This window comes from Stenella coeruleoalba, assembly GCF_951394435.1.
Source record: "Stenella coeruleoalba genome assembly, chromosome: 7".
Lineage (NCBI taxonomy): Eukaryota > Metazoa > Chordata > Mammalia > Artiodactyla > Delphinidae > Stenella > Stenella coeruleoalba.
Genome location: NC_137153.1, coordinates 89077974 through 89102333, shown reverse-complemented (window position 1 = coordinate 89102333; position 24360 = coordinate 89077974). Strand labels below are relative to the sequence as shown.

The following is a 24360-nucleotide window of genomic DNA, read 5'->3' as shown; positions in this document are numbered from 1 at the left end:
TTTGGACTTCTAACTTCCAGAATTGTAACCGTCTTCTTACAGGCCTCCTATCTCCAGCTTCTGCCCCCTCCAGCCCGCCCCCGACACCAGCAGCCAGAGGAACTTTCCTAAAGCACAGCTCTGATTATGATACGTCCCACCTCAAAAACATGCAATGACAACTTACTGCCCACATGACAAAGTTTAAACTGTAAGCCTGGCATTCAAGCCATCCCTGATCTGGCTCCTTTATCTCTCTCCAAGCTCATTTTCTTCTTCCACCCTTCACACATCTTTTGCTCCAACCAAACAGAACTACTCACACTTCGCTCTTCCACAGATGTACACCTTGTCTTCGCTCTTTTTTTTTTTTTTTGGCCGTGCTGTGCGGCTTGTGGGATCTCAGTTCTCCAACCAGGGATCGAACCCATGCCCCCTGCAGTGGAAACATGGAGTCCTAACCACTGGACCACCAGGGAATTCCCTGCCTTTGCTCTTATTATCCCTTCTGCCTGGATTGCCCTTATCACAGCATCTTTGTGGACTGAAGTCTTTCTGCTCTTCATGACTTGGCTCAGATGTCATCCCTCCATAAAGTCATCTCTTTTCTCCCAATTGGAAGTGATCTTTATTGCATTGTGTGTCTATCCTTGATTTCCTCACCTGCAGGGCCAGGGCTGCAGCAGTACACATCTCTGGGGATGGGGGCATTCACTTCATAGTCTATGAGATTGGTTTTCCTTAGAGTTGTACAGTAAAAACCACCTGTGCAGCCTTACATGGTCACTCTGGTTAGGTTTATGTTATCCACGGGAGTCTAGAGGGATGGTCTTATGAGCTTTTCAAGCACTTTTGCAAAATTTATTAGCTCCCAAACATGAAAAGAAAACTGCAAATCTGAAATTAAGTATAAGTTCTAAAGAAAAATTACTTACTTTACAGTAAAACATTTTTACACTAAAATGTAAAATGTTTACACTAAAAATTGTTTTTACAGTACAAAATTTTAAAATTTAACTGGTGGGATACAGCTTCCAAAGAAAAAGTAATTAAAGTTGGTGATGATGATTGATGATAGGTAACATTTATTGAGTGCTTACAGGTACTAGACACTATTCTAAATACTTTACACATTTTAAACTAATTTACCCCTTACAGCATTTTTATGAAGTTGTGCTATTATCACCATTTCAAAGATATGGAAACTTAGGTATAGCCTATGAATGTCTTAAAATGGCCCTGCTTGCCTGCATCATCCTCTAAGTTCTAGAGCACAGGGGCCATGAATGCCTCAGTGCTGTGTTCAGCTCAGGCCGTGGCATAGAATAAGTGCTCAGGGGCTGTAAAATGAAGGTACGAATGAATCATTGAGTTGAAGGTCTTCCACAGCATCTTAGATGTGTGATGTACATCTTTATGGGATACATTGCCTTACCTTATAGTTGTTTTTTTTTGTTCTTATCTGTATTACTAGGCTCCATGGAGACCTGGAGCATCATTCTGGATACGGGTCTATCGGTTGTCCTGCAGAAACGGGCATCTGCTGTTTTTAACATAGATATTCTATGCAAATAATGAGCAAAAGAGAACAGGGGTGACTCCATTACTATTGGGCAAGATAGATTAAATTACAATTATACATGTGAAATAATTATCCCAGTCAAACTAACATATCCATCACCTCCCATAGTTACCATTTTGTGTGGGTGGTGAGAACACTTGGCATTTACTTTCTTAGCAAAATTCAAGTATATAATATGTTATTATTAACTACAGACACCATACTGTACATTAGGTTTCCAGAACTTATTCATCTTATAACTGAAAGTTTGTACCCTTTGATGGATATCTCTCCACCATTCTACTCTCTGTTGCTATGAGTTCTACTTGTTTTTGTTTGTTTGTTTTTCAGATTCCACATGTAAGTAAGATCATGTGATGTTTGTCTTCCCGTGTCTGGCTTATTTTACTCAGCATAATGTTCTTCAGGTTTATCCATGTTATTGCAAGTGGCAGGATTTTCTTTCTTTTTTTTCAAGGCTGAATAATATGCCATAGTATGTATGTACCACATTTCTTTACCAATTTATCTGTTGATGGACTCAGGTTGTTTCCATACCTTGGCTATTGTGAATAATGCTTCAATGAACACCAGAGTGCAAATATCTCTATGAGGTAGTGATTCTATTCGCTTCAGATATGTATCCAGAAGTGGGATTGCTGGGTCATATGATAGTTCTATTTTTATTTATTTATTTTTTAAATTTTGTGAGGAACCTTCACACTGTTCTCCATAGTAGTTGCGCCAATTTGCATTCCCACCAACAGGGCACAAGAGTTCGGTTTCCTCCACATCCTCTCCAACACTTGTTATCTCTTGACTTTTAGATAATAGCCATCCTACAGGTGTGGTTTTGATTTGCATTTCGCTGATGGTTAGTGATGTTGAGCATCTTTCCATGTACCTATTGGCCATCGGTATGTATTTTTTGGAGAAATGTCTATTGAGGTCCTTTGCTCATTTTAAAAATCAGATTATTTGCTCTTTTGCTGTTGAGTTGTATGAATTCTTTTTTTTTAACTTTTAAAATCATGTTTATTTAGCTTATTTTAAAAATATATAAATTCTAAAAATATATCATACCAAGAGTATCCAATAAGGACTTTTTATACCTTCCAGTTCTGCCTACATTCTCAAAACACATCCCTGACAATAATGATATCACTGAGTATAGGGGTAGGGGGTTGGGGGCAGCCTCTGAGACAGTCACTGAGGAGGGGCCACACCTCAGTGTAAGTCAGGTTACAGTTAGAACTTAGTCATAGAATAATATGTCTAACACAGGCATCTTTCCTTACATTTAAATTATTCTTCCCTTTTTTCCCTAAAGCCTTTCTTTCCTCTATAAGCCCTCATCCTAAGCACTCATTTATTTTGCTTTTTTTTCTCTCTTTTGTTCCACTGGTGTAACATAAAAGATTATGTTCAGTAAACTATCTTCTGGAGAAGAAAAATCAAAACATGATCAAAGATAAGAATTTACCAAGTTTAAATTTTAGGACTCTAAAAACCTAAGTGGTTTAATCATCAGTTGCCCAAAAGCATTCATTGTTTCTTTTCCAAGATGATGATGATTCTTCATACATTTCCTTTTTCCATATGGGTACCTTGGGTTTTAAAGTATCAATGGCATAGCTCACAGCTTCAAGGGATGCAGCCCTATGGGCTGAGGACACAGCATAATGATTGCTTCTGACACTGGAACTAAGCCAAGTCGATGGAACACTGCTATGTGTTTGGCCATTTCCGCGTAATGTCACTACAAATTTTTCTGACTTCATTTTCTGCCATTGGTAGATATGCTTCATATTCTAAGCTAATGACTTTTTTCCCCTTCGAAGTTATTCCTTGTAGTTCCTACAAATAGGGATATTGCACCACAGAGTGGAGAAATCACCCGCTGTGAGACTTCATCTACTGAAAGTTTCTCAGATGTGAATTTTATTATACCTTTAGATTTCACTTCAACTTCATTTATATCTTTCTCAGGTGGCTCCAAAGCACTATCCTCCACTAACCGGGGGCGGGGGGGTGGGGGGGATAATGGCAATTTCGTCTCCTGATTGAAGCAGGAGGAGCTGATCTCCAAGCTTGACATATTCTTGAGGAACAGCAAATATCACCTGATTTCTGACATCAGTCAATCCAGAATGTTGCGTTTCTATCTCATTCCACAGCTGCAATGCTTTTATTTCTTGTGGCACAGAAATGGTCTCCGAACGAATTCCTGTTATTTCAGCACTTTTTGCAAAATACAACACTTCCACCTGGCACTGTGGCACCATCCCGCCAGGGAACCCTAGCCCGGTATCCCCGAATTCTTTATATATTTGGGGTATTAACTCTTTATCAGATATATGGTTTGCAAATATTTTCTCCCATTCCATAGGCTGCCTTTTCATTTTGTTGATTGTTTCCTTTGCTGTGCAGAAACTTATTAGTCTGATGTAGTCTCATTTGTTATTTTTGTTTTTGTTGCCTGTGCTTTTGGAGATAAAATAGATTTTAAGCAAAAAGTTTACAAGAGACAAAGAAGGACAATATATGTTGATAGAAATTTAATCCGTCAATAAGTGTTAAATTAGGTAACAACTATAAACATATATACACCTGAAAATAGAGTCCCAAAATATATGAAGCAAAAATGGATAGACTTGAGGGGAGAAAGAGACAATTCTACAGTATAGTTGGAGACTAGTTGTATTTGGAATATCATTCTTCTCCAACTAGTTCAGGCAATTCAAGTTTGAAGAAAGAGAGTTAATTGCAGAGCAATGAGTCACCATGGCTTTCAGAGACAGGATGAGTGGGGAAGAAAGGCAAATCCAGAATAAGTGGATGGGTGTTGCAGCACACCTCTGAAGCTGAGAGCATGACGGTTCAACTGGTGTACAATCACGAGTTTGAAAACAAATTGCTATATTCACATCACTGGTAGCGGCCACAGGGAATAGCACCTCATCCGTAGCAGCTTGGGGACTGACTGGAATTTCTTTGGCTGGTAGCTGCTCTCATTTTGGAAGGGCCTCTGGTCCCCGTGTGAGATTCCTCAGCCCCTTTCTGAATACCTACTATGTGCCGGGCACTGGTAGGGTACCAGGGATATGAAATGAATCAGATAAGGAATGAAGTACTGACACGTGCCACAGCATGGATGAATTTCAAAAAACATTATGCTAAGTGAAAGAAGCCAGACACAAAAGACCACATATCATCTGATTCCCTTTACGTGAAAGGTCCAGGAAAAGCAAATCCATAGAAACAGAAGGCAGATTAGTGGTTGCCTGGGGCTGGGGATGGGAATGGGGAGTGATGGGCACGAGGGAAATTAGGGGGATGATGGAAATGTTCTCAAACTGGACTATGGTGGAGGTTGTGCAGCTCTGTAAATTTATGTTATAAATCATTGAATTGTACACTTAAAATAGTGAATTTAATGGTGTATAAATTATACTTCAATTAAGTTTAAAATAAATCATGAGGTCCCTGTCTCTTCTTCTGCAATGTGGACCTTCCTCAGGAAGAGGAACTTGCAGGACACACGTTGGACACATTGGGGTGGAGCCAGCATGTATGGGACACAGTGCTAGGCACTTGCGAGGAGGAGGGGGAAGGGCAGGGAGATGTGTGCTTGACCCATTTTCACTTTGGGAAACACGTGCTGCACACGCTGTACATTTTATTCCTCCCCCAAAAGCAAAAGATTCATGCCTAGCCCAGGAGAGGACCACCAGGACCCTGCCAGTGTCTGCAGTGATTGGTCTGTGCTATCCTGGTGGTGTTTTTGTTTTTTTGGCGGTACGCGGGCCTCTCACTGTTGTGGCCTCTCCCGCTACGGAGCACAGGTCCCGGACACGCAGGCTCAGCGGCCATGGCTCATGGGCCCAGCCGCTCCAAGGTATGCGGGATCCTCCCGGACCGGGGCACGAACCCGCGCCCCCTGCATCGGCAGGCGGACCCCCAACCACTGCGCAGCCAGGGAAGCCCCCTGGTGTTTTTTTGATAGTCAGCCACTGGTGGGAATTTCAGCCCACCCCAGCCAGTCTCAGAACATGGAGGCCTAGAAGGGGAAAGGGCTGTGACCCTGGTTCAGACAGCAACTGGGTGGATTTAAACCCAGGTCTCCAGCACCCCATGCTCCTGCTTCTTCCCAACAGGTCTCTCTGGGCTCCTGCATAGCAGGCTCTTTAGGACAAGGCCGGGAGGACCTGGGCTGACTCAGAGGCATGGTGTTTCTCTTCTGAGATGGTGGAAATCTGGGCTTGAGGTCAAGCTCTGACACTGGGGGAAAGAAATCATGTTCTTTCTCTTGGGGATCAAGGGTCTGTGTTTGCACAATGGGGATGTGAGATGAGGTGAGCTCTCCTGAGCACTGATCTCTTCTGAATAAAGGCCTTACTCTAGGGAGCTTGGTAGTTCCAATCTGCCTAGGAGCCTGGAACATCCCAACCTCTGGGCCAGCCCTTGAAGGTGAGTCACAGGGAAGAAGATAATTCCATTATGGAAGGGGGCCACCCACTGGGGCTTTATTATCCAACATAATAGTAAAGTAATTGCCTCCATTTATCCAGAGCCTAGTATGAACCAGACACTGCGGTAGGTGCTTCCCTGGCTTTATCCCACTTAATCCTCAAAGTAGCAGGCAAAAGGTAAGTGGTATTATTTGTATTTTACAAAAGAGGAAACTGAGGCTTAGAGAGGTGAGGCAACCTAGTATGCATTCCCTACCCACATCTGCCTCTCGAAATCTTACTCATGGCTCTAGCGAGACCCAGCCCTGGTGCCGTAGCTCTCCTTGGAGCCACCTCAATGCCTCTGCTGTATCTGTCTCCCATGGCACTTAGGCTGTGGACTGTGGTTGTCTGAACTTGTGTCAGTTGCCGCATGAAGCTGGGAGCTCCTGGAGGGCAGGAAGCTGGCCCAACTGGCCTCTGCCTCCCCAGAGTCTGGCCAGGCCTTCTGGGAATGTGGGTTGGATTGCCTCCCAATATGCAAATTGGGTCAAGACTCACAGATAACAATAGGAAGGAAGATGACAAGGTCAGGCATGGTGAAAGGAAGTTGTAATCCTCATATCCACCCTATGAAGTAGGAATAATGATTCGCATTAAAAAACAATGAGGAAATCACCCTGGAGAGCCTGAGTTAGTTTACTGAGGTCACAATGCCAGCAAGTGGAGGAACTAGATTCAAGCCCTGGCCTGTCTAATTCCAAAGCCGATGTTTTGGGACTCCCCTGGTGGTGCAGTGGGCAAGACTCCATGCTCCCAATGCAGGGGGGTCGGGTTCAATCCCTGGTCGGGGAACTAGATCCCACATGCATGCTGCAACTGAGTCCACATGCTGCAACTAAAGATCCCGCATGCTGCAAGGAAGATCCCGTGTGCCGCAACTAAGACCTGGCGCAGCCAAAATGAAGGAGGGAAGGAAGGAAGGAAGAAAGGGAGGAAGGAAAAAATTGTGGCTTCAAAGCCCATGTTCTTTTCATTGTTCTAGGGAAGTTGCTGGATTTTCTATCTTTCAGGATAGCAGTTTGTCATGATTAATTTCTTTTATTGGAATTCAAGCTCCCTGAGGGCAGCAACTGGGGTGGATTCACCTTCCTCTCTATAGAGTTGGGCACATACAAATAACAAAGAATTGTGGAAGTGATTAAATTGAGTGCACTAAAATTTTCAGAAGCAGCTGTGGTGAAGGAGAAGCCAGTAAGTAGTGGTACTTCAATTAACCACCTTTTTGAGGGTGACCAGCTGTCTCCCAGGGCTCACTGCTGCTTTGCCCTGTGCCACTGCCTCACGCCTGCAGGTTGAGGAGGTGAGAGCCAAGGGGGAAGTTGGCTGTCTTCTCACTAATGCCTTTGACTCACTGACTTATTCAGCAAATGTTTACTGACTATCTCTACACATTAGTAATATCTTCAGCTGAGACAGTCGAGGCCGTAGGAGTCTCTTTTTGGTGCCATGTGGAAGGACCTTTGAGTCACACCTTTATGTGCTGTGGGCAAATTGCCAGTTGATGAGGTGGGCTAGAAAGAGGCTCAGGATAGCTGGGCTCAAGTCCTAATTTTGCTGCTCCCTTGGACAAGTCACATTCACTCTCAGTGTCCACACTAATCTATGTTATTGCATTTACCACATTATTACATTGTAATTATATATGGTTTCTGCAGTCTCTTTCCATACCACGAATTCCCTGAGGGGAGGACAGTGGCTATGTCATCTTTGTTTTCCCACTCACTGTCTTGTGTATCATACCTGGTACATCATAAACTCTTAGTAGTAGTAATAATAGTATAGTACTGATGATGGTAAAATTTCTCCATTTATGGAGAGCTAACCGTGTGCCAAGCACTGTTTTATGTGCGTTTGTGTTGTAACTCATTTAATTCTTGTAACAAGTCTGTTAATTAAACAGTGTTATTATCTCTGCAGATGAGAAATCTGAGGCACAGAGAGGTTAAGTAACTCGCCCAAAGTCACACAGTAAGTGGCAGAGGCAGGGTTTATGTTCAGTTCCTCTGTCCACAGTTCATGGTATAAACCACTTGTACAACATGGTCTGTTTGAAGAAAGGAACAAGTTGTGAAATGAGGCCCTCCAAGGTCTCTTTAGCTCTGATTTCCTGTGAGTCTCAAAAATGCCTCTCAGCAGACTGCAGAAAGGGACATCTGCTCTGGCATGGCCGTGTAGACCAGGGAAACAGGTCCACACTGGTAAACAGTGGGGTCTGCTGAGAGTAGGAGTTTGAAAGCTGACTGTGGCACTTATGGCTGTGACCTTGAGAAAGTTATTTAACCTCCTTGAACTTCAGTTTCCTCACAGGGCAAAGGACAGTAATAGCTACATTGTAGCACTGTTGGAAGAATAAAATAAAAATACAAAAAACCAAAAAGAGAATATCTTATGGAAAGTGCTTAACACAGAGGAAGCTCTCTACAGAAAACTGTGGAGTTTGGAATGTAATTGTTACAGAGTTGGAGATGCTTTATTTTTTTAAAAATTTATTTATTGGGGCTTCCCTGGTGGTGCAGTGGTTGAGAGTCTGTCTGCCAATGCAGGGGACAGGGGTTCGAGCCCTGGTCTGGGAAGATCCCACATGCCACGGAGCAACTGGGCCCGTGAGCCACAACTACTGAGCCTGCGCGTCTGGAGCTTGTGCTCCGCAACAAGAGAGGCCGCAACGGTGAGAGGCCTGCGCACCGCAATGAAGAGTGGCCCCCGCTCGCCGCAAGTAGAGAAAGCCCATGCACAGAAACGAAGACCCAACACAGCCAAAAATAAATAAATAAATAAAATTAAAAAAAAAATTTATTTATTTATGGCTGTGTTGGATCTTCGTTGCTGCACATGGGTCCTTTCTAGTTGCAGCAAGGGGGGGCTACTCTTCATTGCAGTGCACGGGCCTCTCATTGCAGTGGTCTCTCTTGTTGCAGAGCATGGGCTGTAGGCGCACAGGCTTCAGTAGTTGTGGCACGTGGGCTCAGTAGTTGTGGCTCAGGGGCTGTAGAGTGCAGGCTCAGCAGTTGTGGCACACAGGCTTAGTTGCTCCATGGCATGTGGGATCTTCCCGGACCAGGGCTTGAACCCGTGTCCCCTGCATTGGCATGCGGATTCTTAACCACTGCCCCACCAGGGAAGTCCCTGGAGATGCTTTAGAACAGAGTTTGGTGGGGGATTCAGGTGGGTCAACTTCTCAAAGATTAGTATGAGAGATCATAAAAAATTAAGTGAATCTGAGGGTGGTCTGCTTTCTGGATGTATGGACTTTGGATGGAAATCTAGGAGGTTGCCTTTGTGTGGTGAGTGTGTGTGTGTCTACGTAGGGAGACTTGGGGTCAGTTGCTGGGGATAGGGTGGGAACATATGTTGGACCAAGCAGAGACCAGGGAGTGAGGAAACATATTCAAATTCCAGCTCTGCCACTACCTTCCTGTGTGATGGAACAGGTTTGGCAAGTCACCAATCATCTTTGGGTTTCCAGTTCCCCAGTTCCAAGTTTAGGGGGTTGAATCTGAAGAGCTCCAAAATCTCAGTGAATACTACCAGTTTAGAAATTCCCAAGCCAAATTCCTCGATGAATGAAAATTCCTCTAGTATCCATTTCTACTGAAAGAGCAACAGGTTTTTCTTCCCGCTGGCATTGCTGTGTATTTGAATCGGATACAGGTGAGAGGCGTTTTGTTCTGGCATTTAGACCCCTCCTCTCTCAAGTTGGTGAAGAGCTCCAAGAGACCCAACTCTCCCAGCCAGGTTGACTCAGGCCTCTGGATAAAAATATCCAATCAGTCAACCAGCGTTTACTTTATTTAAAAAAAAAAAAAAATCATGAGAATTCCCTGGTCGTCCAGTGGTTAGGAGTCTGCGCTTTCACTGCTGAGGGCTCGGGTTTGATCCCTGGTGGGGGAACTAAGATCCTGCAAGCCTCGAGGCGTGGCCAAAAATCACATAATTAGAGAGTAAGTACAGGATTATGGGAGAAAACACGTATAAGCAAAATGAACTAAATTAGAATCTCCCATCATCCCATGACATGATCATTAGTAACATTTTGGCATATATATATTTCCTGATGCTTTTTTCTGTGTAAAATTTATTTTAAAAATTAGATCCTTACAGTGCATACCTAGCATTTTGCAACCTGCTTTTCCCCACCTAACATTATATTGTGAACGATTTTCCCCTATATTACATATACTCCTATATTTTTAATGGCTCAAAAGTATTCCATTGTATGGAGGTAATATTTATCTAACCAATCCCTTACTGGACCTTTTGGTTGTTTCCATCTTTCACTCTGATGAATATGTGTCTTTAAATATTTGGGTACATCTTTCAGGTTTTCTTAAATTTCTCAAAAAAGGAATTGCTGGGTTGAACAATATGGACATTTTAAAGGCTTTTGATACATGTTTCCTTTTGCTTTCTAGAAAGTTTGTATCAAAACGAATTCACCATAAGAGTTCATGTATTCCTACTTTGAGAGCAAATAGGAGGGGTCCCTAAGGTAGTTAGGGATTGGGGGTCAGGGGAAGCTATGCAAAAGAATTGTCCAGGGGGAGATCCGTAGAACAAGTAGGACTGAGCCAAACAAAGAGGGAACGTATTGATAAGTGTTCTCGACAGAGGGAACAGCATGTGACAAGGCCCAGGGGCATGGCACTCTGAGAACAGAAATAAATTCCATGTGGTTAGAGTCTGGAGAGCAAGCAAGTAACATGTGGCATGACATGATAAGATTTGTATTTAGTAAGGGCACTTTGGCTTCAGTGTACAGGACTGATTGGGGGCAAGACTGGAGATGGAGTGACAAGTTAGGAGGCTGTTGCAGTCCTCCAAGTGAGCAATGTAGCAGTGGCCAAGACTGGGGTAGTGACAGTGGGAATGGAAAATAGACTGAAGGGACATTAAAGAGGTGGGAAGGACAGGACATAGTGATTGCCTGGACAGTAGGAGGATGAGAGAGAGGGAAGCCTTAAAGATGGCTCTCAGGTGTCTCCCTGACCTGGGAAGAATGGAGAGCCTAGACAACGCCCTCTGAGTTTGGGTTAGGAAGATGATTGGAACATATTGGAACATATTGAATGTGAGGTTCCTGTGGCACCCATCCGAGTGGAGGTGTCCTGTAAATATCTGGATCCAGAGAAGAGAGGTCTGGACTGCATGTAGCTGCTGGGACCTGAAGTCTTGGAGAGGATTCAGTCACCAAGTCATCCCTCACCAAGGAACAGAGGGATGCCTAAGAGAGAACCCCAAGGCACACCAACTCCTAAGGGATGAGTGAGGGAGGAGGAATCTGCAACGAGACTGGGAAGGAGTAGCCAGAGAAGTGGGAAGAAAACCTGGAGTGCCTGTTGTCATGGAAGCCAAGGGAAAAGAATTTTTCAAGGACAGTGGCTGGCAGGATCTGATATAGGTATGACCCTCACACCTTTTCAAGGGCCACCTCATTTAATCCTCCCAACAGATTGTCCAAGTGGATACCTTCATCACGCCATTTCGAAAGAGGAAACTGAAGACCAGAGAGGGTAGGCAAATTTTCCAAGGTCATTCAGCAAGTCAGTGGCAGACTAAACTTGAACCCAGGTCTTGATAGGCTGTGTGTGGGCCAGGTGGGAGAGGGTAGCATATAGAATTTTAGCGTGAGCTCCTGGAGTAGGCGATAAGAGAAATAATTAATGGCCACCACTCACCGTGTACCCAGTGTGTGCTTGGCACTGCTCCAGGCCTCACCTGCACTATTTCTGAGCCTCAAAACCACAAGGAGAGGCTGTGATTTTACTCCTTGTGCACAGAGGAGCCTGGGGATCGGAAGCGAAGTGACATCCGAGATCACACACCATGGCAGGTGGCAGGACCGGGTTGGGAACCCAGGCCTTCCCCATTCCCAGCAACGATCTTGGCGGCCCTTTCCCTAGGAGCGGCGCGTTGTCTCCAGCGGCAACGCCCGGAGGCGCCCCCTGAGACCCCCGCCCGCCCCTCGCCCCCGCGCGCATGCCTGGCCGCTGAGGCGTGAGAGCAGCCGCCGGGAGCCATCCCTCCCGCGCTCCTTGCACAACCGGCCCGGATAAGTACTGCGTCTCTGGGCAATTATCGCCCTCCCGCCGCCGCCGCCGCCGCCGCAGGGGACGGCCGGCAGAAGGCCAAAGGCCAAGGGACTCCCAGCCACCCAAGAAGAGCGGTACCCACCGGTGGGACCAGCCACCAGCCCTATGCGCGACTGCACAACGCCAGGCCGCGGGGAGCGGAAGGCGGGGAGGCGGCGCGGGCGATGACGTCACGGGCAGCGGCCCAGAACCCAAGGCTTCTGCCTGGCGGGCCACCCCCGGTCGCGGACCTTCGGGAGAAAGCCGGGCTTGGCCGTGCGTGCGCTGCCAGGTAGTCTGAAAAGCATTCTTTTACTTCTTTTCATCTCCATTTCTTCCCTTTATTTCCTTCTTCCTCTCTTCTTTTCCTCTTCATCCCTGTGATTCCTCCCTCTTCCTCCCATTACTTACTCCTCCCTTCCTCTTTCCTTCTTCCTTCCTTTTCCCCTTCTGTCCTTCCTCCCTCCATCCTTTCTCTCTTTCCTTCTCTTCCTTCCTCTATCTCTTCCTCCCCAACTCCTTCCCTACTCCCTTCTCCTTCCTTCCTCCCTCTCTCCTTTCCTTCCTCTCCTCCCTCCTTTCTTTCTCCCTGCCTCTCCTTCCTCCCTTTTTCATTTCTTCACCTTTGAAAATAATTTTTAATTTCTAACTATGGTAAAAAGCACATAATATAAAATTTACAGTCAGTAGTGTTAAGTACATTCACATTGTGGTGCAACCAGTCTCCGGAACTATTTCATCTTGCAAAACTGAAACTATATACCCACCCATTGAAAAACAACGCCCCATTTCCCCCTCCCCCCAGGCCGTGGTAATCACATTCTACTTTGTTTTTCTTCATTTCTTCCCTTTGCTTTTTTGTGACCTTCTTTCTTTTCCTTTACCTCTCTTTTTTCTTCCCCTCCCTCTTCCCATCTTTCTCTCTTTCTTTTCTTAAAAACCTGTTGGCCCCGCTGCATTCTTGCCAGCCCTCTACAGCCTCTGCCAGGGGCTGGACCAAGAGGCCTGTAAGCGAGGCTGTTAGAGGGCTGGTGAATCATCATTCCTCTTCCGTGTGTTAGGGCCAGTGGGCGGCCCCTGGCAGCCTCACCTGGCGATTGGATGGTAGGCAAACATGTCCAGCAAGGAACTTTTGCCAGGAAGAGTTAATTAGAGAGAGGCCCTAACTCCACGGTCAGGCTGGGAGCCCTTGTGTCCTCTGGGCCTTCCCCAATCCTGGGGCTCCCCTTCCGGACAGTGCAAGACAGCGTGATGATGGTGATGGTGGTGATAAGTTGGACTGACACAAAACTTTATAGTTTACAAAGCAATTCCATAGACATGATCTCATTCTTGTTCTCACAACAATCCTGGGAGGTAAGCCTTACTATTCCCTTTTTACGGGTGAGGAAACTGAGCCTCGGAAAGGTGAAGGGTTTTGTGTATGGCCGTGGAGCAGTATTGGCAAGGTGGGGTCCCAGATTTGTATCACAAAAGCAGGAAAAGAAGGGGCTGGGTCAGTGTTTAAAACATCTTTTAAAAAGTCATTGCTCCCTCTTCTATGTTCCCATAGCACCTTGTTTAGACCTCTTGAGTGTAGGCCTCACCAAATGGGTTTCTTCAACACCTGGGCCTAATGGGCAGGTACTAAACGAGTGAGTGGTGGAGGTATTTGATGGTATGCATAACAAGTGTAAAAAAGTTGATATGTAGGCCACTTAAGAGACTTTTAAAAGTCAAGTAGAGTTGCCACCCAGCTGTCCCTGGGTTATCTGGAATAGTGGCTCTCCATTTAGGGAACATATTGAGAGAATAGAGGACTTCTAAGTGTGGATGGAGTTGCAGTTTTCCCACCTTTTCTGGGTAGAACCTCTGGCTCCTGGACAGTTCACATTCTTTGAGTACGTTCTGTTTCAATCCTTTTGTCATTTGTTGGTGCGGAAATAATTTTATGCATGGGTAATTGTGGTAGATTATTAATGTTCACCAATATCCACTTCTTCCCTACATCATGCAATCTCCAGTCCCCTTGAAGTAAAGCATGGTCACATGACTATTTTTGGCCAATAAATATGATTACAAGTGGTGTTTGTCACCTGTGGACTGGAACTTTGAGTAGCAGGTGCTTGACTCTTTAGTTCTCTCTTCTCCGGCTGCATTGACTAAGGAGGCCACATTCCAGGATGTTGGAGCTTTATTGGCCTGGGTCTCAGGGAGACTACCATGAACATGACCCCCATCAACTGTTATGGATATGCAGGGTAAGTGAGAAATAAACCTCGGTGGTATTAAGCTGCTCAAATTTGGGCTGTTTGTTACTGTAGTTTATTCTAGCCTATTCTGTCCAATACAGTCATTGATAGAGCAATCAGTATAATACATTGAGTGCTTAGTCAAGTTTTAAAATTTATTTACTTTATTTTTGGCTGTGTTGGGTCTTCATCGCTGCGCACGGGCTTTCTCCAGCTGTGACAAGAGGGGGCCACTCTTCGTTGCGGTGTGTGGACTTCTCATTGCGGTGGCTTCTCTCGTTGTGGAGCATGGGCTCTAGGGCGCACGGGCCCCAGTAGTTGTGGTGCATGGGCCCAGCAGTTGTGGCTTGTGGGTTCCAGAGCACGGGCTCAGTAGTTGTTGTGCGTGGCCCTAGTTGCTCCGCGGCATGTGGAATCTTCCCGGACCAGGGATCAAACCTGTGTACCCTGCACTGGCAAGTGATTCTTAACCAATGCGCCACCAGGGAGGTCCCTGGAACAAGATTTAAATTTTTTAAAGACAAATTTATAACTGCACAATCTAGTAGAAAATAAAAGCATGATTTAGATTTTCTTCCTTAAACATTCCTTATCACATATACTTTAGAAAATGTTTTTAAGAGCATCATTGAGATATAATTGAAATATGATAAACTCCACATATTTAAAGTGTATAATTTGAAAAGTATTGACATATGTATGTACCTGTGAAACCATTACTCCGATCATTATAGTGAATATGTCCCTTACCCGCAAAAGGTTTCTTGTGTCCTTTTGAAACCCCTCTGTCCTATCCCTAGTCACCAGGCAACCACAGATCTGCTTTTGTCACTATAGCTTAATTTGCATTTCCTAGAATTTTATATAAAGGGTATCATTCAGTAGTGCTCATTTTTGCCTGTCTTCTTATACCTTAGTATAATTCTTTTGAGATTCTTCCGGATTGCTGAATATGTCAATAACTCATTCTTTTTATATTGCTGAATACGATTCCATTGTAAGGATAGACCACAATTTGTTTATCCATCCTCTATTGATGGACTTTGGTTATTTCCAGTTTGGGGCTATTAGAGTAAAATTGTTATGAACATTTGTGTATAAGTCTTTGTGTGGACATATGCTTCCATTTCTCTTGGGATACCTAGGAAAGGAATGGCTGGATCATATGGTAGTTGATGTATGCTGAATTTTCTAAGAAAGATTAGTCCTTTGGTCTTTTTAACCTTAATCATTTTAATAGGTGTGCAGTGTATCTCATTGTGGTTTTTAAAATTGTGATAAAATACAGAAAAACATAAAATTCGCCATTTAAAGCATTTTAAAGTGTGCAGTCCAGTGGCATTTAGTATATTCACAATACTGTGAACCATCACCACTGTGGTTGCAGAATATTTTCATCACCCCCAAAGGAAACTCCATATCCATTAAGAAGTCACTCCCTATTCCCCACTCCCCCGGTCCCAGGCAACTACTTATCTGTTTATTGTCTTTATAGATTTGCCTATTCTGGATATGTCATAATGGAATATGAAATAAATGGAATGTTGCAACATACATTCCTTTATGACTAGCTTCTTCCACTTAGCTTGTTTTTGCGGTTCATGTTTGTAGCACGTATCAGTACTTCATTCTCTTTTGTGTCTGGATAATATTCCATTGTATGTGTATACCACATTTTATTTACCCATTCGTCAGTTCATGGACATTTGAGTTTTTTTCTACTTTTGGGGTATTATGAATAGTGCTGCTATGAACATTTAAAAAATTTTATTGTGGTAAGAACACTTGAGATTTACCTTTTTAACAAATTTTTAAGTGTATAATACATTTTTGTTGACCCTAGGTACTGTGTATAGGTGTTTGTTCGAGCATGTATTTTCAGTTGTTTTAGGTATATCTGTGGGAGCGGAACTACTAGATCACATGGTAATTTTACGTTAAATTTTTTGAGGAACCACCAAACAGTTTTCCACAGTGGCTGTATCATTTTACATTCCCACCAGTGAGGCATCAGGGTTCTAATTTCCTTGCAAACATTTATTTTCCATTTTTTTTTGGATAATAGCCATCCTAATGGGTGTGAAGTGGCATCTTATTGTGTGTCCTTTGTTTTTGAAAGATAATTTCACTGCATGTAGAATTCTGGGTTGCTAGTGCTTTCTTTCAGATGTTAAAGATTTTGCTGTGCTCTTTCCTAGCTTGCATTGCTTCCAACAACAAATCTGCCATCATCTTTGTCTTCCACTGTATATAATGTGTCTCTTTCTCAGAGTACTTTCAAGATTTTCTCTATGTCATTTGTCTTGAGCAAGTTGATTATGATATGCCTTGGTGCAGTTTTCTTCATGTTCCTTCTGTTTGGAATTCACTTGGCCTCATGGATCTGTATATTTAGAGTTTTCAATATAATTGGAAAATTTTGGGCCATTCTTTTTCAAACAGATTTATTGAGATATAGTTTGTATAACATATAATTAAGCTATTTAAAGCATACGATTAAATGTATATTATTATCTATGTGGTTGATGCACATTCATCACCACAGTCCGTTTCAGAGCATTTTCATTATCCCAAAGAGAAACTCTGTTCCTTTTAGCTTTCACCTTCCAACCTCCCCCCACCCCACCCCCACTACTAATCTATTTTTTATCTCTATGGATTTGCTTATTTTAGACATTTCATATAAATGGAATCATTCAGTATGTGGTCCTTGGCCGTTATTTCTTTAAATATTTTTTTTTCTGTCCCTTCCTCTTCTTCTCTCCTTCAGGTACTCCCATTTGTGTTAAAATTATTTTGAAAATTGTATTTCAGTATAATTAGTTTCTGTTGTAATCCTTTATATTTTATACACTGAAATACATCATTCTAAGATGTCCATAGGCTCTGCTAGAGAGGTCCTTGGCCCAAAAATGTTGAATAAGTATTCTTATTCTAGGTAGTAGTATAGAGGAGTGTTATTCAAAGAAAGCTGTTCCTCAGGATATTAATAGTTGCTGTGGTAGAGGTATTCTTAGCACAGATAAGCTTGGGAAACAGAGTGAAACAACATTTGATATCTTTTTCTGTTGGATTTCTCAGAGCCTTTTATTTACTAAAATGCTTTGTGTATGTCAGAGAGGAGATACGATGTACATTTTCCAAATCCAATGTAGCATATAGTACACACTTTTAACATTTGTTATTAAAAAAAATCCTCTAGTAATATCTAGTTTAATGAATTTTACAAATGAAATGCTCCAGAACATAAATCCCCTGAAAAAGGGCCTGAAATACATTTAAATTATATATAAATATTTCTTAAATTAAGGATAATAGTCTAATGGACCCATTTAAAAGGACAAAAATCTCATGGATTCCCCAGTATTGACTTAAATGTATTTTAGTTTAATGTAATTTTAATATGTACAGATATAAAACTAGGTATAACCTCCCTATAAATAATAAAACCAAAACAAATCTACAAATTAAATATAATACTACAAAACCCATCAAATCCAGACTAATGGCATTTAATGTGTTGGATTTTTTTTTTTCTTGCTGACACTAAACAGTTATTAGCAACGCTACTCTGGGGCTGACCTTTTAAGGGGAAGGTTCTTTTGAATCCATCATGCTTATACTACTGTGTGTGTGAGATGACTTAATTCTCCCACAACCTTTCTCCATTTGAACCTCTGTAAGCTTGCTTCTTACAGGCCTGTGATAGTTCATCTTCAGTTAACACCTTGAGATTAGGTCTGCCTTGCTTTTCTCATTAACTATTATAATTAAAATATTACTGCCTGATTCCAATTCCATCATAAAAGTGCGAACATGGGCACTGTGATGGTTAAATTTATGTGTCAACCTGACTGGACCAGGGGGTGCCCAGATATTTGGTTAAACATTATTCTGGTATTTCTATGAGGGTGTTTTTTATTGAGATTAACACTTAAATTGATTGAGTAGAGGAGATCGCCATTCCTAACGTGGGTGGACCTCATCCAGTCACTTAAAGGCTTGCCTAGGGTAAAAAGGCTGACCCTTTCCTGAGCAAGAGAGAATTCTTCCTGTCTGACTGTCTTTGAACTGGAACATTGGCTTTTTTTCTGGATCTCTAGCCTGTCAGCCTTTGAACCAGAACTATACCATCAACACTCTTGGTTCTTAGGCCTTGGGACTTGGACTGGAACTAAACCATTTGGCTCTCCTTCGTCTCCAGCTTGCTGACTCACCCTGTAGATCTCTGGAAAACCCTGCCTAATACAAGCACTGACATAATGTGGCAGTCGTCAGGGATAGAGTATAATTTTTTAGTATTAAGTATGTCCCGTGCAATATCTGGGATATATTTATACTAAAAAAGTATTCATCATTTATCTGACATTCAAATGTAACTGTGAGTCCTGGATTTTATCTGGTAACCCTACCTCTAGATGAAACTGTCCACCACAGTGCTGCACTACCCAGGAGCAAAGTGACAGACTGTGGACCTTGTGCTCCAGATCTCCATAGCACTGCACCACCCGAGAGAAAAGTTGGCCCTAAGGATCCAGCTTCAGGGCAGATGGCCCCTCCCCAGAAGCCTTCACAGAGAACTCCAGCACCAGCCACTTAAGAGGACAATCCCCCAGGGGCTCACTTTGTGGTTTCTGCCCCACATGCTGGGGCAGAAGAGAATTGTTGCCCACCAGCCATGTTCTTTCTATATCAAATCTGCCTTTCCGTAGGAGACCCTCAAGATTAGCCCCAAGATGCCTCGAACACCGTTTAACCTCAGTCATCTCCAGAAACTCAAGCTCTTCAGGGCAATGGGACCCTAATCCCCATGGTACTCTGAACAGTCTCTAATCTGACTCGATTTCCTACCTCTTCTGGCACTCCCACACTCTTCCTCTGGGGTTTGGGAACTCATGGCCGTCAGTTACACTCTCCCCAATATCCTCAAGCTCTTCTTTGAGTGTTCACTTCCGTTTCTGTACCAAATGAAAGCTGGGTGTCTGCCGATGCCACTCTTTCTTCTGCAACCCTTTCAAGTGAAGGATGTTTTTCCTTTTAACCACTGGGTACCTGAGGGCCTGGAGGTGAAGTAGGTGGGATAGGCGAGGTAAGTGTGCTGGATTAGGTAGAGTCTCCTTGCTTTCTGTTGTTAATTCTAAATGCAGTTCTCTTTTCCTTCAAAACTCTACTCCCTTGAAGTTCACATGAACCCATTCTTTACCCTCATTCACTAGTGTCTTTAGCACTGACACACTGTCTTCCTGTCTGTCCTTTTTCCTGACACCGTTCCTGGTGACTTCAGCATCCATATGGATGAGACATCTAACATGTTGGCCTCTCAGTTCCATGCCTTTCTTTGGTCATCTCCTCCCTTGATCTGTCCCACCCCAGCCACCCATTCCTTTGTCACACCCATGACCATATCATCACCCAAAACCTAGGCATCCCACTCTCTGACCACCACCTCCTCTCATTCCAGCTCCCAGAGGGTAATGTTTCTATGCTGTCTCATCAAGACTTCTAATACACTGCTCCTCCCACTTTTTTATCATCTGTCATTTCCCTCCTGTGCTCACTTTCTTCCTTAACCAGCACTTATTTCTGTGGTTCATTGTCGTAACTAGTCTTTTCAAACACTCTTAATTCCCTTATTCCACTCTTCTTCCTTCATATTTGCCCTCTGCTTAAAGCCTACATATCTTCCTACCACATACCTGAACTCAAGCATAGGAGAAAACATACCCAGACCAACTGGTCTCACTTTAAATTCATGACAACGAATCCCCAATGAGCACCCAGTCCTGTTCAGCAATCCTACCACTCTTCTCTAGGTGTTTACTTCCTATTCCCAAAGACAGTTATTTCACATCTTTACCTGCTTCCTTCCCGCACTCATTGGGAGGGCCTCTCAGGAGGGGCCATCCATTCCACACACACACACACACACACACACCCCGTCTTCATCTGATGACCTCATCTCCTATTTCATTGATAAAATAGGAAGCAGTTACAAAGGAACACCCTTATCTTCCCACCACACCTCTTTTTTAAATTAATTAATTAATTAATTTATTTATTTTTGCTGTGTTGGGTCTTCGTTTCTGTGCGAGGGCTTTCTCTAGTTGTGGCGAGCAGGGGCCACTCTTCCTCGCGGTGCGCGGGCCTCTCACTGTCGTGGCCTCTTCTGTTGCAGAGCACGGGCTCCAGACACGCAGGCTCAGTAGTTGTGGCTCACGGGTCCAGCCGCTCCACGGCATGTGGGATCCTCCCAGACCAGGGCTCGAACCCGTGTCCCCTGCATTGGCAGGCGGATTCTCAACCACTGCGCCACCAGGGAAACCCCACCACCACACCTCTTAATCCGTCTGAATTTGTGTTTCTCTTTCCTGCCTGCCTTCGTATTGCTATGGATGAAGTGTCCCTACTTTTACCAAAAGATACTCCTTTTACTTGGGAGCTGAATCCTCTGGTCTCTTGTTTTTCCAATTCTCCTGTCTCTGCTACAGTTCTCCCATCTCTGCTGCATCCCCAGTTTCTTTCTCTTAACTCAGGTCATTCCCAACAAAATGCATACCTATTCCATCATCTCCACCGTCTGCAGAGCCTTTCCTTTACCCCATGTCTTCCTTCAGCTGATGGCCTGTCTCCCTGCTGTCCTTCAAAGCAGCCTTTCTCACGGACTTGTCTCCTGTCTCTTCTTCCTCACCTCCTATTTCTGCTCAGCCCTCTGTGATTGGGCTTCTTTTCTCTCAGTCCACTGAGACTGTTTTTGATGAGGTCACCTATAACCTCCAGTGGTCACTTCTCTGTCCTTACTTGATCTCTCAGCAGCACTTCACTCAGTAGACACTCCCTTCTTGAACTGCTTTCTTCACTTGGTTACTGGAATATCACATGCTTTTGGCTGCTCCTTTGTGGTCTGTCTAGCTGATGGCCTCATTTACTGCTTGACTTCCACATGTCAGAGTGCTCAAAGTTTTGGCCATAGTCCTCTTCTTTAGCTACTTCTTCTCCGTTGGTGATCTCCTCTGGTCCAAAACTTTGAATACTCTCTGTATAGCCATGTCTCCCCAGACTCAGTCTCCAGCTCTGTCTGCCTCTTGGAACTTGACTTAGAAACATCCAGCCTTATATTGAGTACCTTCACTTGGATGTCTAATAGGTGTGTCAGACTTGTCCCAAATCAAAATTTTGGTTCCTCCCAACTTCAAGCCTGTTCTTTTCTTAGCATTTCCTATTCCAGTAAATAATATTTGTTCATACAGGTTATCAGGCCTGAAACCTTATATATATATATATATATTTTTTTTTTTTTTTAATTAATTAATTAATTTGGCTGTGTCAGGTCTTAGTTGCAGCATGCAGGATCTTTTGTTGCGGCGCGCAGGCTCCCTAGTTGCAGTGAGCGGGCTCCAGAGCACGTGAGCTCAGTAGTTGTGGTGCATGGTCTTAGTTGCCCCGAGACATGTGGCATCTTAGTTCCCTGACCAGGGATCAAACCCATGTCCCTTGCATTGGAAGGCAGATTCTTAACCACTGGACCACTAGGGAAGTCCCATATATATATATATATATATATATATATATATATATATATATATATATATATATTTTTTTTTTTTTTTTTTTTTTGCGGTACATGGGCCTCTCACTGTTGTGGCCTCTCATGTTGCGGAGCACAGGCTCCGGACGCGCAGGCTCAGCGGCCATGGCTCACGGGCCCAGCTGCTCTGCGGCATGTGGGATCTTCCCAGACCGGGGCACGAACCCGTGTCCCCTGCATCGGCAGGCGGACTCTCAACCGCTGTGCCACCAGGGAAGCCCCCTTAGATATATTTTTGATTTCTTGATTTTCTCACCTCTTATATACAAGTCCTGTTGCGTGTCCCTCTAGAACTAATCAAGAATTTGAAACTTTTCCTCATCATCACTATTACCACCTTCATCCCAGCCAACATCAACTATCACATGCATTACTGCAGTGGCCTCTTAACTGGTGTCCCTGCCTCTGTCCTGTACCCCTGCTCTCTATTTTCCACTCAGCAGCCAGAGTGTTTCTTTAAAAATATAAATCAGATTATGCCAACTCTTCTGCTTAAAATCCTTAAATGGTTTTTCAAAACACCAAGAATAAAGTCTAAACTCCTTATCCTGGCCTACAAAACTCCATGTGATCTTAGCTCCTGTTTACTTCTCCAGTGTCTTTTTGAACCAGGCTCTTCCTCATTAGTTACACTGCCTTCTTTCCATCCTTTGAACACAAATAATTTCCTGACTTAGGGCTTTTGTACTAGCTGTTCCCTCTGCCTAGAACTCTCTTAACTCCATATCGTTCTACAGCTTTCCCTGATGCCCAGTCAAAAGGAGTCATCCAGATAATCTGAGTCACATCATCCTGCCTTAATTATCTGCATAGCTCTTACATCTGCCTGACAGTTTCTTATTTGTTACACATCCTGCTGGGATGAGAGCCCTGTGAGAGCAGGAATCTTGTTTGTCTTATTCACAGCTGTATTCCTAGTGCTTAGGTCAATATCTGGTACAAAATAGACATTCGATAAATATCTCTAAATGAACAAAAGAATAAATGAATAAACATGCTAACGTAAAACAATCATGTGCTCCATAACCAGTATTAAGACTTGGAAGACTTTTATTGTGGTCTAGTATGAGGCTCGTAGTCTAATGAGGCCTTTTCACATGTGAAGTTCTCCTATAACTGGTGTTACTTCCCCATCTCATGCCTGTCCCAGTGGCAGACATGACCAGTCCATCATCAGCTTTTTCCTGATGAGCCTGCTGGAGGTTCTACAGTCCTTTGTAACTTCAGGTGGCCATCATTAATCCACCTGAGCTGGCAGAGAGGATGAAATCCATCTGTTGTTCCAGTTGATCTGTGGTCTAATTTGCTTTACAGTAGTAGAGTGTCTGAAGCTTGGCTTTGGGAGGTTGGACCCTGTTGGCGAAGATAAGGTGATGATATGAGTTTAGATCTGTTTGTTCTGTTCCCTGATCTCAAGTATTGACATTAGTTCTTTGGTAGGATCCCTGAGCTGGTGGCTGGGCTATATCAGGAGGAATCTTCAGTGCTGAGTGTTGGTCATTTGGAGTGCCCTGTAGCAAGTCATGGTGTGACTGTGCAGGCTGGTGGGGGAGCCTGGAAGTAACCTTATAAACATTTCTTTTGAGCCTTCAAGTGGGCAGGGCCAGGCATAGCCCCAGAAAGTCATGACTCCTGACATCAAAGGGAAGCATTTGGAGATGGTATTTTTAGAACCAAGCAAGGAAGTAGACATTGAAAAGGTAACCTGACATCCTCATGTGCACAGACGGCGGAGATCCACTCTCCTGTTGGAGCAGGTTTGGGGGTGAAGATGGTATGGATTTGGATATGTTGAGATTGAGGTATCTGTTGGGTATGTGTTGGTCTAAAGCCCAGGGACAGGTTTGGTCTGGGGTCAGAGATTTGAAGGTCATCAGCGTCCACCTAGTAGTAGAAACTGTGATGGAAGATGAGATCACTCAGTAGGTGTTGCCGTGATGGAGTCATGATCCTTGATCACAGCTTGGAGCCCTGAGCTTTGTGAGACTCTGACATGTATCTGTATGACCAAAAGTAAGTCATTGAGTACTGCTTGTAGTGGGAACCAACAGTCATTGATGTGCTCCAAAATGGGTGAATGAATGAATGAATTAATGAACACATATAGCAGCAAGTTCAAGGTCTTCAGTCTCAGCCAGGCTCTTAGTGCCACTTGTTAATCTTTTTACCCATTCTTCCACTTTCTTCAACCTTTATTCACACCCCATTTTTAGTTTCCCACACCCTCTGTGTGTGCCCTACTTCATGGAGAAATTAAGACCATCAGGTGTGACCATCCCTGTCTTCCCACTTACCTACCCTCAAATCCAGCATCACTCCCTCTATCTCATCCTCAGAGTGTCCTTCATTCTTTTCAAGGCCAATATGTCCACCTATGCTCTGGACCTCATCTGTTCCCTCCAGCTGTCTTCAGGGCCTTGTT

The 24360-nt window shown here is 43.8% G+C and overlaps 2 protein-coding genes across 2 annotated transcripts in view; one reads left to right on the top strand and one right to left on the bottom strand.

The window, feature by feature from the left end:
- Positions 1-3146: 3146 nt before the first annotated feature.
- Positions 3147-3827, bottom strand: LOC307189074 (molybdopterin synthase sulfur carrier subunit-like). Its single transcript, XM_079926812.1, has one exon. It carries the CDS (start codon positions 3823-3825, stop codon positions 3544-3546), a length of 282 nt encoding a protein of 93 aa, XP_079782938.1. The 5' UTR covers positions 3826-3827; the 3' UTR covers positions 3147-3543.
- Positions 3828-6424: 2597 nt separating this feature from the next.
- LOC307188911 (uncharacterized protein) overlaps positions 6425-24360 on the top strand; it is a gene marked incomplete at its 5' end in the record, with an annotated part of 62285 nt that continues 44349 nt past the window's right edge. Inside the window, 3 exons of the mRNA XM_079926569.1 lie at positions 6425-6580; positions 11504-11564; positions 12059-12414. Of these exons, the coding sequence (XP_079782695.1) occupies positions 6425-6580; positions 11504-11564; positions 12059-12414 (573 nt within the window). The remainder of the gene's footprint in view (positions 6581-11503; positions 11565-12058; positions 12415-24360) is intronic.

Bases quoted from the DNA above. Each gene is read 5' to 3' on its own strand.
- LOC307189074 (XM_079926812.1), bottom strand. From the start codon at position 3,825: ATGGTGCCACAGTGCCAGGTGGAAGTGTTGTATTTTGCAAAAAGTGCT.